The sequence below is a fragment of the Megalobrama amblycephala genome, linkage group LG16 (assembly GCF_018812025.1).
Source record: "Megalobrama amblycephala isolate DHTTF-2021 linkage group LG16, ASM1881202v1, whole genome shotgun sequence".
NCBI lineage: Eukaryota > Metazoa > Chordata > Actinopteri > Cypriniformes > Xenocyprididae > Megalobrama > Megalobrama amblycephala.
This window is the reverse complement of record NC_063059.1, coordinates 22,561,952-22,575,614: the sequence shown is the minus strand read 5'-3', so window position 1 is coordinate 22,575,614 and position 13,663 is coordinate 22,561,952. Positions and strand designations below refer to the sequence as shown.

Sequence of the window (13,663 nt, the reverse complement as noted above, 5' to 3'; positions counted from 1 at the left end):
ATTATCAATGTTGAAAACAGTTGTACTGCTTAACATGTTTGTGAAAAAAAAAAATTCTGAATATAATAAACATTCAATGAATTTTATGAGTTTTTGTGTCTGATTATTCCTCAGGGCTGGACAGGTCAAAGGTCTCTGTGCTGCTGGGTTTGTGTGTATCTCTGGCAGTTCAGAGTTCACCCCTCAGGCTGCTTTCCTTCTCAACAGAGACCAGTGTGAGTGGGGAGCGCAGTGTGCTGGACCATGTCCTGCTGGTACGTTATTCAGCTTCTGTGACTCCAGTGAAGAGTCTTGATACATGAATAAAGCGAATAAGGATCTATTTTATATGATTATAAATCTGAGATATTTAATCTCTTCAGAGTGTGTGTTTACTCCTGGTGCTGTTTATTTGGACAGGCTTTTATTGCCCTGAAGGCACTGAGGAACCGTTATCTTGTCCTGCCAACACTCTAAGAGAAACCCCTGGAGCAAGTGCTATACGTGACTGTCTGCTTTGTCCTCCAAGGCACTGGTGTAAAGAGGGTACATCAATAGCTATATGCTATGTGTAAATATGTTCCATTATCTGACAGATGTCCATATAGTAGTGTATCCTTAGTATATACTTGTATGTCTTGCTAGATCCATTAGGATGAAAAAATAAGTATCCTTTTGCTTTCTGCCCACTTATAGGTGATCCCATCCCACGCTTGTGTCCACCAGGCTATTACTGTGATGGCATAGCCGATTATGAGTCTGAGGGGAGGCCCGGGCCCAGACAATGTCCTCTGTTCACATACAGGCCCACATCTGGGGCAGGAAGCAAGGGAGACTGTCTCACCTGCCCACCTGGCACTTTTTGTAACTCCACAGGTCCGACATACCATATAATCATATATTTATGTACACAACCTTTCAAAAGTTTGGAGTCAATAAGATATTTTTTAAAGGAATTAACATTTTTATTCAGCAAGAAAATATTAAATTGATTAAAAAGGACAGTAAAGACATTTATAATAACATTTACAGTTACATTATAGATTTCAATTTCAAGTAAAAGCTGTTCTTTTAAACTTTCTATTCATTAAAGAATCCTGAAAAAAAAATGTTCATGATTTCCACAAAAATATTATGAAGCACAGCTGTTTTCAACATAATAACAATAAGAAATGTTATAAAAGACTGAATAAATGGCTGCTGAAAATTCAGCTTTGCCATCACTAGAAAAAAATACATTTTAAAATCTATTAAAATACAAAACAGTTACTTTTAAATGGTAATATTTCACAATATTACTATTTTACTGTATTTTTGATCAAATAAATCCCAAAACTTTTAGAACATACCATATCTAATCATTAATCCTAGTATAAGCGCTTCATTTCATGTTCAAAATGATTGTCTAGATTATATTATTGTTCCTTTCATCAGTAAACTATACTACCTGTCTCCCCAGGGCTCACTGATTTCTCAAACTTCCTTTGCCCACCGGGTCATTGGTGTAGTGGGACAGGTTTCCCAGTGCCCTGCCCTGCAGGCACCATGAGGGCACAGGCCGGGGCAGCTGCTGTCAGCCAGTGTGAGCTTTGCCCTATTGGTACCTACTGCCCAGACCCACGTACCACAGGCCAGCCTAATACAGCAGGCATCCCATGCCGAGCTTCTTACGAATGTCCTGCAGGTAGGTGCAATTTCTGTATCATTCATATTTACAAATGCACTAAAATATGCATATAAAACATATTATAACTGTAAAGTTTAACAAAGTGATCTATCTTACAGGCTCAGTTACGGAGATCCTTTGCAGAGCTGGTTCATATTGTAGACCCCAGACAGGAGAGCCCACACCGTGTCCTGCAGGATACTTCTGTCCTGAAGGATCTCACACCTACAGCTTACCGCAGCAAGTGTAAGCACCAACCAATTTGGGATGTACAATACATCGGTGCCATATCAGTTATCGGAGATATTAGACGTTGTCGATATTGGATATTTAATTGTGATGCTCTTTTCCTCTATTTTTACATTTAGATCATTTGGCGTCATGTAATGCCGTCAAGTTATTCTTTTAAAGTTACAATAGTAATTTAAAATGTAAACATGATTAAAACAAAATCTCTTTTTGCAGATGTACATTTCCATATTACTGCCCAGCCAACAGCTCTGCCATGCTGCTCTGCCCGGACGGTTGGATGCCGCTGAACACCAGTGGGCTGAGGAAGTCTCGGGAGAGCAGCTGTGTGCTGTGTGGGGCAGGCACCTATCGGCCTAGTCAGTCCCCTCACCTCCAGTGCCACCTCTGCCCTCCTGGACACCACTGCCCTGCGGGTCAGCACTGAAGAGCTCCCATATTACAATCAAATAGACTAACAATAGCAGCACTGAGCGATTATGTTAACTAATTTAATGATCTGTTTACTAGGTTCACACCATTATAGTGATCAAACCTGTCCAGTAGGATACGTTTGTCCACAAGGAAGCTCTGAGCCTATTCCTTGCCCGCCTGGCTCATATGGAAACCGCACCAGTGCACAATCACTTGAGGAATGTCACAAATGCCCACCAGGCACCTTCAATCACTTACACGCCCAGAGAGCCTGTTTCCCCTGTGGGAGTTCGTCCACCTCAGATGCAGGTCATACTGAGTTGTAGGAAACTAAAGGGCATTTTCTCAAGCTTCAGGGGACATTCACACAGAATATGTTTTTTCTTTAAAAACACAAGACGCAGGGTAGTAGAATGAAACTGAGCTGTATATAAACATTTAAATTGCACATAAGGCAGTTTTTATATTTAATGATACAATTATGTATCTACTCCAGTTTATTGTTGAAATATAAACATTTAAATGGTGTCTGGAAGAAAAACTTGTTTTCTTGACAGATTTATTTAAAAATGCAGTAAATAATTGAGGTTAAACAACAGGTTAAGTAAATTGTAACGAATATGTTATAATATTTAACAAAAAGCTCTAGCTGACTAACAAGTTTCTGAACATTGAATAGCTTTTCTGAGGTAAATGTAACGTTATGTGTCATTGTTTACAAGCTGTTTTATTGAATGTCTTTCTACAGTTAATTCACTGATTTTGTAATTACGTGAAACATGATACATTTTAAAGGTGCCCTAGAATCAAAAATTGAATTTACCTCAGCATAGTTGAAAACAAGAGTTCAGTACATGGAAAAGACATACGTTGAGTTTCAAACTCCATTGCTTCCTCCTCCTTATATAAATCTCATTTGTTTAAAAGACCTCCGAAGAACAGGCGAATCTCAACATAACACCGACTGTTACGTAACAGTCGGGATCATTAATATGTACGCCCCCAATATTTGCATATGCTAGCTCATGTTCAAGGCATTTGACAAGGGCAGCCAGTATTAACGTCTGGATCTGTGCACAGCTGAATCATCAGACTAGGTAAGCAAGCAAGAACAATAGTGAAAAATGGCAGATGGAGCAATAATAACTGACATGATCCATGATATCATGATATTTTTAGTGATATTTGTAAATTGTCTTTCTAAATCTTTCGTTAGCATGTTGCTAATGTACTGTTAAATGTGGTTAAAGTTACCATCGTTTATTACTGTATTCGCGGAGACGAGAGCCGTCGCTATTTTCATTTTTAAACACTTGCAGTCTGTATAATTCATAAACACAACTTCATTCTTTATAAATCTCTCCAACAGTGTAGCATTAGCCGTTAGCCACGGAGCACTATCAAACTCATTCAGAATCAAATGTAAACATCCAAATAAATACTATACTCACAGGAATCGATGCATGCATGCAGCATGAATGACGAACATCTTGTAAAGATCCATTTGAGGGTTATATTAGCTGTGTGAACTTTGTTTATGCACTGTATAACTGCACTTATAGTCGAGAGCTCGCGAGGGCAGGGAGCGAGAGATTTAAAGGGGCTGCGCAGCCTGAATTGGTTCATAGTTAATGATGCCCCAAAATAGGCAAAAATCTATGGGGTATTTTGAGCTGAAACTTCACAGACACATTCAGGGGACACCTTAGACTTATATTACATCTTTTAAAAAGACATTCTACGGCACCTTTAATAAATTGTACTGTTCCTTTCAAAATATTAATTCATGTTTATTTTATTATTATTTTGCTATAACAAGTAATAAAGAGGAAGAGATTATCCATTCACGTGCCGCTTGAATTGAGGCAAATATAATTATTGTTTGAATTTTGTTATAAAATTGACAAAATTTAAAATCTTAGACTTTGTTTCATATCAAAAGTAACAAAGCACAAAGCTTATTGTGATTATCGGATGGTTTGAGCTCTACAAATAATGTTTAGTTACGTTTTGTTCATGCATTAACTGAAAACAGCGTAGACTAAAAGATCTTTCATGAAAATGAAAATCGATTAAAAACGAGAAGTCAATATTGTCAAACCAGCCTAAGTACCTCTACAATATCTAAAGATGTGTTGAAAAAGCAATGAAAAAGTAGCACAGAGGAAAGCAAAAACATGTTCTGGGTGAATGGCCCCTTGTACTCTTAAAAACAACAGAGATCATGTAATCTATTTATTTTGATTCCTTTTATAGGGGCGTCCTCTTGCACCTGCATAGGCAAAAACCGTGCGTTTCAGCACTCAGATGGGTCATGCTTGTGTAAGACCGGTTTTGTCTTCTATGATCAATTGGACTTCAAAAGCTCTATTGCAGACAGTGAACTGGACTGTCAGCCTGAGGTAAGATGTGTACTTTAGCTCCATGTCTCTTTAATATAACTGTGTGATAAGACAGTAGAGAGCTCTTCATTCTGTGAAGGTGAAGAAGCGCTGCTGGGCAGGTCAGGTGAGACTGGCCTCTACGCTGGATTGTGTCATCCCATCCACCTACTCCTGTAATGTTACGTGTGGACCTCAGGGAGGGACGCTGGATGTAGGAATGGGCATGTAAGTTCACATACTACACATAGTGTTCCAGTTAGGAGTCTTTTACAATACACTTTACAATAATTTTGATGTTTATGCTGAATACACAAAAGTTTGAGGTCAGTAGAATGACCTAGGTCAATAGTAATCATTTTTAGATCATATATTTATTTATTTATTTAGTAGCCTTCAAATAAGCAGAATCATTTACAGTCAGCTGGTCATTAAAGCAAAATAAACCGCCCTTATAGACCACCCTTTCTGGGTTTATTTTGCGATAATGACCGTCTAACTGTACATATCCCTTAGATAATGTGCAGACCTTCATTAAAACTTGAAGCATGAGAAGTTTATTTGATGTTTTTCTGCAGTTGTCACTGTGAGAGGTACGTGTCAGCGGAGGAGCTGTGTAACTCTTCATGCATGTCCACGCTGCCGGTGCTCTCTGCCAGACTGGATACAGAGGGACAGTTGCTGCTGAGAATCAAAACCACAGATGAAAGCAAAACCTGGAGCAGGGTGAGTTCTGGGCCTTATCAGCTATGATGATTCATTATTATGCATCACTTGTTAAACTGATAGAAGAGCTTGTGCTTAGTGATGTGAACTCATCCTCAATATAGCTTTGTTTCATTTCTCACTCAGAATATGATAAATGTACTAGGACCTGATGTTCACGTAAAGAACATTGGAAGGATCCACTTTGTCCAGTTTGCTCCTGATGGAGTGTTTGGTTGGATTTTAAAAGACCAAGTGCTCATTGACTCTTTAATGTCAGGTAAGCAGACAGTGCTTTTGCTCAGCACAATGTTTATCTGACCTACAGACTCAAACATTTTGCCCAAGCATCTTTAAGTACAGGTCCAAACCCACACTTGATAAACTTGTATGTCTTTCATCAAGATGGTCCAGACATAAAACTTTAATGCTTGTGGTATTTCCTTTCAGAACCAGTTGAAATTCTGGAGAGAGATTACAGGAAGAGAAGACATGCTGATCAGAATCAGGTTTCAGCACCTCTTCCACGGATTCCAAATCCCATAGCATGTCTGTCCCCAAACGACATGCTCATCTTTCAGCTCACGATCAACCACACTGGTATGGCTTTGGTAAAAAGTGGTAACCTGTCATTTTTACCTTAAAGAGCTATTTCTATCCGATTTAACCCATAAAATCAAACAATTAATGAAATTAGGTTGATTCAGCGATATTAAGTAATGTTTTTGACTTTGCAGTATGTAATATTGACAGCTAGCGGGTGAACTGGGTACTGTGGTTCAAATTCAGAAATATTGGAGAGTTTTTTCCCCCCGAAACCTCCTCCTCAGACTTTATGCTCACATGGGTTGCCAGATTGTGGACACGCAACAAAAACGAGCGTAATTGACAACAGAAGCGACCAGCCTTACAGTTTGCAATGCCTGCAATGTTTTTATTGCCGAGGCTTTTTAGGTCGGGTAGAATTTGCTGGCTTCTATTGCTATGTTTTCTGCCAACTGGCAACCCAGGGTGTCCAAATACTATTAGGCAAATTGGCAGTAGGCGGGATCACATGGACCAAAACAAAAACAGAACACACATTTAAAAGTAGAATTACTGGCTGTAGCATTGTTTTTCAGAGAAGCAAGTATCTGAACTTCCTAAATCGCTGCAAACATATTATGGTATTTTTATGCTTTAATTAGTACAGTCAAATTAATTTAGATGTTATCATTTTAGTTTACTATTTTTTTTTTTTCTTCAGTGTACATGTATGCATGTTTCATGTCATTCTATCAATTCAGACCGCCACCACAGTCACTTCCCAGTGTACCAGAAGGACCACCTGTTCAGCAGCAACCCTGGTTGGGATTTTGGTTCCTTCAGACGTTTAGAGCATCTCGTCATACACACACAGCTAAATTCCAGCAGGTAAAACTAAATAGATATATCACATCTAGCTTTCAACAAAGATCTGCATCTGATCTTCATGCGATTTGTCTTAATAGATTTGCGCATGTGTTCATGGAGCCGGGAAAGTATGTGTTCCTGGATAACGCAGTGCCGGAGTGGAGTCTGATAGTAGTCGTGAGTGAGCAGGGCTCTGAGTGCAAGCCCAACACAGCCTTGTTCCAGCCCACGACCCCCGCACAGCTAGTGCGACATGGGATTGTCAAACAACACAGCTTAAATCTGCTTCCAGACTGGGGGCTCATCACAGGTGAACCAAGAAGAGGAGCTTAGGGTGAAATAAAAAAGTTGCATTTTTCTTGCTAGCAGAAATGCAGAAATACTGTGCTTGGTTTTTCTCCATAGGGATCTTGTCTCTGCTGGTGTTGTTGATAATAGTGTTGACAGCCTCTGCTCTTGTCTTGAGGCCTAATCGGTCCAGCCTCATCGCTCAAGGGAGGCCAAAGCCCAAGTGGCGCAGCTTGGGTGAACCCAGTGTTCCTATTGAATATGTTTATAATACAGACAGGTAAGTCAGCTGCTTATTGCTCAGGTTTCTTGGTATTTGTTACAAGCATGTTCACTAGAATGTACAAAAATACTAGGAATACACCAATACTTAAATTCTGCTAATGCTAAAATTAGTTCTTTTCATAATTTACATTATGAAAACAGATATTCATTTTGAGATTTCTGAAGGATTACATTTAACTGTCTTATCAGATTATTACTTTTATTAAAGGTGCCCAAGAATGCTTTTTCACAAGATGTAATATAAGTCTAAGGTGTCCCCTGAATGTGTCTGTGAAGTTTCAGCTCAAAATACCCCATAGATTTTTTTAAATGAATTTTTTTAACTGCCTATTTTGGGGCATCATTAACTATGCACTGATTTTTTTTCAGCGCGCCGCCCCTTTAATTGGCGTGCTCCCTGCCACACGAGCTCTCGATTATATTACAGCAAATTTACAAAGTTCACACAGCTAATATAACCCTCAAATGGATCTTTACAAGATGTTTGTCATGCATGCTGTATGCATGCTTCGAATTATGTGAGTATAGTATTTATTTTGATATTTATATTTGATTCTCTATGAGTTTGAGGCTGTGCTCCGTGGCTAACGGCTAATGCTACACTGTTGGAGAGATTTATAAAGAATGAAGTTGTGTTTATGAATTATACAGACTGCAAGTGTTTAAAAATGAAAATAGCCACGGCTCTTGTCTCCGTGAATTCAGTAAGAAACGATGGTAACTTTAACCTCATTTAACAGTACATTAGCAACATGCTAACGAAACATTTAGAAAGACAATTTACAAATATCACTAAAAATATCATGCTCAGTTATTATTTCTCCATCTGCCATTTTCGCTATTGTTCTTGCTTGCTTACCTAGTCTGTTGATTCACCTGTGCAGATCCAGACATTCTGCCCTTGTCTAATGCCTTTCATAATGTTGGGAACATGGGCTGGCATATGCAAATATTGGGGCGTACACCCCGACTGTTATGTAACAGTCGGTGTTATGTTGAGATCCGCGTGTTTTCCGGAAGTCTTTTAAACAAATGAGATTTACATAAGAAAGAGAAAGCAATGGAGTTTGAAACTTAATGTATGTCTTTTCCATGTACTGAACTCTTGTTATTCAACTATGCCGAGGTAAATTCAAATTTTGAATCTAGGGCACCTTTAAATGTTAACATTAAAGGGGCTAAATGTAAGAATTTTCTTGTATTAATCACTTTTTTATTGACAATGTATAAACCGCTAGTAACGAAACTTAAAACTGAGACCTTCCCCGACTTCCTAGGTTGTCTATGAAAGCCTGTAGAGGAATTGTCTGTCAAGGCCCAGAAAGGAATCATTAATCATTAGTCCACATGACTACATGGTTCAACCTTAATTTTATAAAGCGACGAGAATACTTTTTGTGTGCAAAAACAAAACAAAAATAATGACAATTTCTTCTCTTGAATGTCAGTCTCCTACGCCGTTTACATTGTAGATACAATACGCTTCCGTGTTCTACATCAGACAGCAGACTCATTATTGGCCAGCTACTGCATCAGTATTACACGCATGCGTTGTGCTGCTCACGTGTACAGTGTCAGCCAATACTTAATTTTAATTAATCTTAATTTTGGTCCGAAGTTGAACGAAAATCTTACGGGTTTGGAATGACATGAGGGTGAGTAATTAATGACAGAATTTTCATTTTTGGGTGAACTAACCCTTTAACAGTATATCGCTGCAAATGATGTAATATATTAGGGCATTGAATCATGTTTAGTTTCTTGTACGTTACATGTGCACGAGTGCAAGAATGAGCAATACGTTTCCTGCTGCAGTTCACTTAATGGCCACCGGTGTCGCTAATAACAAGGGTTTCTGAATTCTACAGTACAGTACATATAGACCCTTTATGTGAGCATTAAATAATGGTAAATGTAATGTCAAAATGTGAGAAATAAGCTTGTACAATTAAATATCGAATATTGACCAATATACATTACACATATACATATACCCCCCCCCCCCCGAAAGTCTCTTGCCTTTATTTTATGAAAAATGCAGTAAAAAAAAGTTATATTATGAAAAATTATTATTATATTTTAATATATTGTAATTTATGCTGAAGCTGAATTTTCAGCATCATTACTCCAGTATTCAGTGTCACATGATCCTTTAGAAATCATTCTAATATGCTGATTTACAGCTCATTTTGTTTTTATTATTATCAGTGTTGAAAACAGTTGCTTAATGTACTGCTTAATGTCTTATATCTGTGATACATTAGCAGATCTCCAAATGAATATGCATTTTTCATATTGTACATTATGATGTGCTGCCTAAATTCACTTTCAGCATTTAAAGCGATCGATAGAATACTGAGCACATGGTGCAGTTTTGAGTGTGCTTGTGTTGTGTTGTAGTTTGGATGGCTCTGAGGTTCTAGGTCTGAGAGGGGTGGGAGAGGGAGCAGAATCAGAGGAACCTGCTCTTTGCAAAGGTAACAGACAATCATCTGAAATATCTGACAGCTGATATATATACAAACACTCTAATTCTGTCAAATCACATACTGAACCAACATGTGAAGGTTTCAGAACTACACTAATGGAGCTGGAGGAGTTTAATGTGAAAACACTTTATGACAAGTTAGAGGATCAAAATTTACATCTGGCATCCCAGCTGGCAAAGCATCGCAAAGACACGCAGGAGTTTTACCGGAACATGTGCCAGCAAATTGATGCTTTGAGGGTAAGACAGAAACAGGAAGTCAACCGAAGAAAAGAAATCATTTAAAATCTAAATAAAAAGAACACAATCAGTCTCTATAACTAATCAGCTTTTGCATCTTGTATTTAGGACACTTTAGAAAATATGGAACCCTCAAAACTGAACCAATTGAAAAAAATACTAGACAATGAAGCTCTGATGAAAAGAGAAACTGCTCATGGTGAGACAGCAGTTTGCTTTAACACTTTACACGTGAATCTGCATTCTTAACAGTCACAGGTCAGTGAAAGTATTTGTGTTTGCACCAGAGCCATGTATGGGGCTGATGGAGGCCGTGCTGAGATCTTTGGAGGGAGTGATGTGCAGGATGAATGGGGAGGTCTGGCAGCAACAGGACAGCACAGCTATAAACAGCCACAGAGACATCCGAGAGAGTGAAATTCCCACCGGATACATTCAGGTTACTTATTTAAACCCATTAAAACAACACCGAGCCAATTTATAAGCTATGAATGTAAATAATTGTAATATTTTAGTGGTATTAAAGGGTTAGTTCATCCAAAAATGCAAAAAAATTATGTCATTAATTACTCACCCTCATGTCGTTCCAAACCTGGAAGACTTTCGTTCATCTTCAAAACACAAATAAAGATCTTTTTGATGAAATCTGAGCGCTTTCTGTCCCTCCATAGACTGCTATGCAACTGACACTTTGACGCTTCAAAAAGTTAATAAAGAGATCGTAAAACTAATCCATATGAATTGAGCGGTTTAGTTCAAATTCAGTCCAACATTCATCAACTGAACCGGCAACTGTTGTGTGAGTTGAACTTCTATTTATGCTGGCTGATCAATGTTCGATATATGTGAATAAAAGCCTAAATTTAATGTGTTTATCATATAAAGTAATCGTGTCTCTACTGTCTTCAGAAAATTTGGACTAAACCGCTATTTTCATATGGATTAGTTTTACGATCTCTTTATGAACTTTTTGAAGCATCAAAGTTGTAGTTGCGAAGCTGTCTATGGAGGGACAGAAAGCTCTCAGATTTCATCAAAAAGATCTTCATTTAAAGGGGTACTTCACCCATGGAAAGATGAATGTGTATTTAAAATTGGTCATCTATGTAGTAGAAATGTGAAATTATTTTTGAATTTGGAGCTTTCTAGACTGAAAAAAGGCAGAAAATGTATTTTTGACTAATGTGGATGAAAGACAACAACTCCCAGAATGCACTTGTTTTGCTGCCCCTGCGAGGCCACGCCCAAACCACGCCTATCGGTTACAGGCGGAATTACCAGGAAAATTCAAACAACTAGGCTTGCTTTGTTACATATTAATTCTATAAATCGTGAGTTAGTTCATACATTTACAGCGAAATGGTGCTAAATTGCTTTGTACCTGGATGTACACCCAAAAGCAGGAAAGGACAAGTAAGTTTCCATCATTTTCCGATTAAGTTAAAGATTTGGAGCGATGTAAACAGTGGCTGCGGGCCATCAAACACCCGAAGTTTGGAGATGACACCGTTATAGAAAACCTAAAAAAACGCAGAATATGTAGTCTCCATTTCAAGCACGAGGACTACGAACCAAATATCCTTGCAATGAAGAGAACCATTCTGAAGGACACCGCGATCGATATTCACTTTCCCAGAGGACGAACAGCCTGGGCATCTGGTACTAAGCGTATTCGCCTAGAGGTAAGACTCGCTGATACTAGACTGATAACACAGTAGCCTATATGTAGTGTTGTAGGTAGCAGTAAAACTGCAAACTTAGCAAAGTAACGTTAGATAGACAATTACATATAAGTTGACTGTTATCAAAGTAAAGCCACTGTTCTGTAAAACTGAGTTAGTCTATTTATCTATTTATGCTAACGTTACCACAAAAGCCTTTTGCTGTATTGGTTGAGATGACTGCAGAGACCGATAAATTTGCGAGATGAACCACTGATGTAGTGCAGACTATAACAAAATATGTTAAGCTTAAAAATATAATTGACACCCACTTTTGATAAAATCTTTGATCTATGTCCGTGAGTAACCTCAAAAGCGCATATGTATGGGCGTGGTGAAAAAATGCGGAACTACCTTCTATTACTGGCTGTAGTTTTATGCCTCTGGCCAAAAAAGCCTCCGATGACGCAAAATGACGATTTTTGCGTCATCGGAGGCTTTTTTACAGAATAAAAATGCATAAATCTCTCATCTCGGGCTGATATGAAGGGGGAAAGCACGGTAATTCGAAAATACTAGTGGTATTCTACTAATATAAAGCTTAATGCTAAATCCTGAAGTAACCCTTTAAGTGAAGATGAACGAAGGTCTTACGGGTTTGGAACGAAATGAGGGTGAGTTATTAATGACAGAATTTTCATTTTTGGGTGAACTAAACCTTTAAAGGTATAGATAAACTAAAAATGAAAATTCTGTCTTTATTTGCTCACCCTTGAGACAAATGTTGTTCTTTAAATATGATGCTCACAAAAATAATGCTATTGTCAATTTATGATCAGATCGTATCTTGCTAAAAATAAAACTGAAATTACAATATTACTAAAATAAATTAACATACAGGTTTGGAATGACACAAATAAGTAAATAGTGACAGAATACTCATTTTTGGGTGAACTATCCTAATAGTATTTCTTTATCAATTTACAGTTTTCCCCTGCAGATATGTCAGAGTTTAAAGTGGGTGCTGATACAGAGGCAGCTTCCTCAGATCCAGGTTTGACCTTGTTAAAAACTAGTTTGCAACCTTTCACTTCTGCTGTGCTAAAAGTACATTGTCTGTCAGGTCAGCAGCAGAGCACCATCCCCTGTGTGAGTGAAGAGGAACTGGCCAAGTTTGTGTCTCTGACGCCTCTCTCCAAAACACTGCAGGAGATAAAAGAATCTCTCCAGACTCTTGCCCAAACGCCCAGGACAGAAGACGGTCAGTACACATTTGTGCTTTTGGACTCAGTATTTAATCCTGGTCAGTGGGCTAAAATAGAAATGCACTTTGAATGTCAATGAGCTAATTACAGTAATTATACTGATATATAACAAAAAATACAAATATAAAATATATTCTATTTTATATGAATATACATAAAAATAAAATATTATATAATATTTTTTCCCCTCAAAATGGTCTGTTTTGTGTGCTAGTTAAGGTCTCCTAAACGTTTCGGAGTTTTGTAATGATCAACATTTGCTTCTTTCTCCTTCAGTAATTATCAGCCCAGCGGAGAGTGAACCATCGCACCTGATCCCTGTTGCCCTTGACAACCTTCCCCCCCAGCATTTCGCCGTCTTCCTGTTTGGCTGCCATGTTGTGCGTCTCTTGAGCAGAGCTTGTGACTTCCCCCCTGTCATGCTGCTGTTGGCCAGGACAGTGCCAGTCTCGAACTGTGATAACCTGCTGGCCTACTGCCATAAAGACTTCTATTATGACACAGCCAATCAAATTCTGTACATCCTAGAGAACAAGCTTCAAAATGCTGGCCAGTTCATCTCCATTCTCTTGCACTCTTTGGCCTACATAACCTCAGGTAAGACAGATTGCCCTGTCCTTCCATAAAGAGTTGTTTACTCTAGTCAAAGA

At 38.3% G+C, this 13,663-nt stretch overlaps 1 protein-coding gene across 1 annotated transcript in view; it reads left to right on the top strand.

The window, feature by feature from the left end:
- si:ch211-286b4.4 (zonadhesin) overlaps nucleotides 1–13,663 on the top strand; it is a 55,107-nt gene that overhangs the window by 38,255 nt on the left and 3,189 nt on the right. The window contains exons 70-91 of the mRNA XM_048159986.1: nucleotides 115–254; nucleotides 400–525; nucleotides 676–855; nucleotides 1,439–1,663; nucleotides 1,765–1,891; nucleotides 2,111–2,310; nucleotides 2,405–2,617; nucleotides 4,565–4,710; nucleotides 4,790–4,917; nucleotides 5,268–5,415; nucleotides 5,542–5,674; nucleotides 5,845–5,994; nucleotides 6,681–6,807; nucleotides 6,885–7,096; nucleotides 7,192–7,354; nucleotides 9,760–9,836; nucleotides 9,927–10,087; nucleotides 10,196–10,286; nucleotides 10,375–10,526; nucleotides 12,736–12,802; nucleotides 12,872–13,009; nucleotides 13,290–13,610. Of these exons, the coding sequence (XP_048015943.1) occupies nucleotides 115–254; nucleotides 400–525; nucleotides 676–855; nucleotides 1,439–1,663; nucleotides 1,765–1,891; nucleotides 2,111–2,310; nucleotides 2,405–2,617; nucleotides 4,565–4,710; nucleotides 4,790–4,917; nucleotides 5,268–5,415; nucleotides 5,542–5,674; nucleotides 5,845–5,994; nucleotides 6,681–6,807; nucleotides 6,885–7,096; nucleotides 7,192–7,354; nucleotides 9,760–9,836; nucleotides 9,927–10,087; nucleotides 10,196–10,286; nucleotides 10,375–10,526; nucleotides 12,736–12,802; nucleotides 12,872–13,009; nucleotides 13,290–13,610 (3,425 nt within the window). The remainder of the gene's footprint in view (nucleotides 1–114; nucleotides 255–399; nucleotides 526–675; nucleotides 856–1,438; nucleotides 1,664–1,764; nucleotides 1,892–2,110; nucleotides 2,311–2,404; nucleotides 2,618–4,564; nucleotides 4,711–4,789; nucleotides 4,918–5,267; nucleotides 5,416–5,541; nucleotides 5,675–5,844; nucleotides 5,995–6,680; nucleotides 6,808–6,884; nucleotides 7,097–7,191; nucleotides 7,355–9,759; nucleotides 9,837–9,926; nucleotides 10,088–10,195; nucleotides 10,287–10,374; nucleotides 10,527–12,735; nucleotides 12,803–12,871; nucleotides 13,010–13,289; nucleotides 13,611–13,663) is intronic.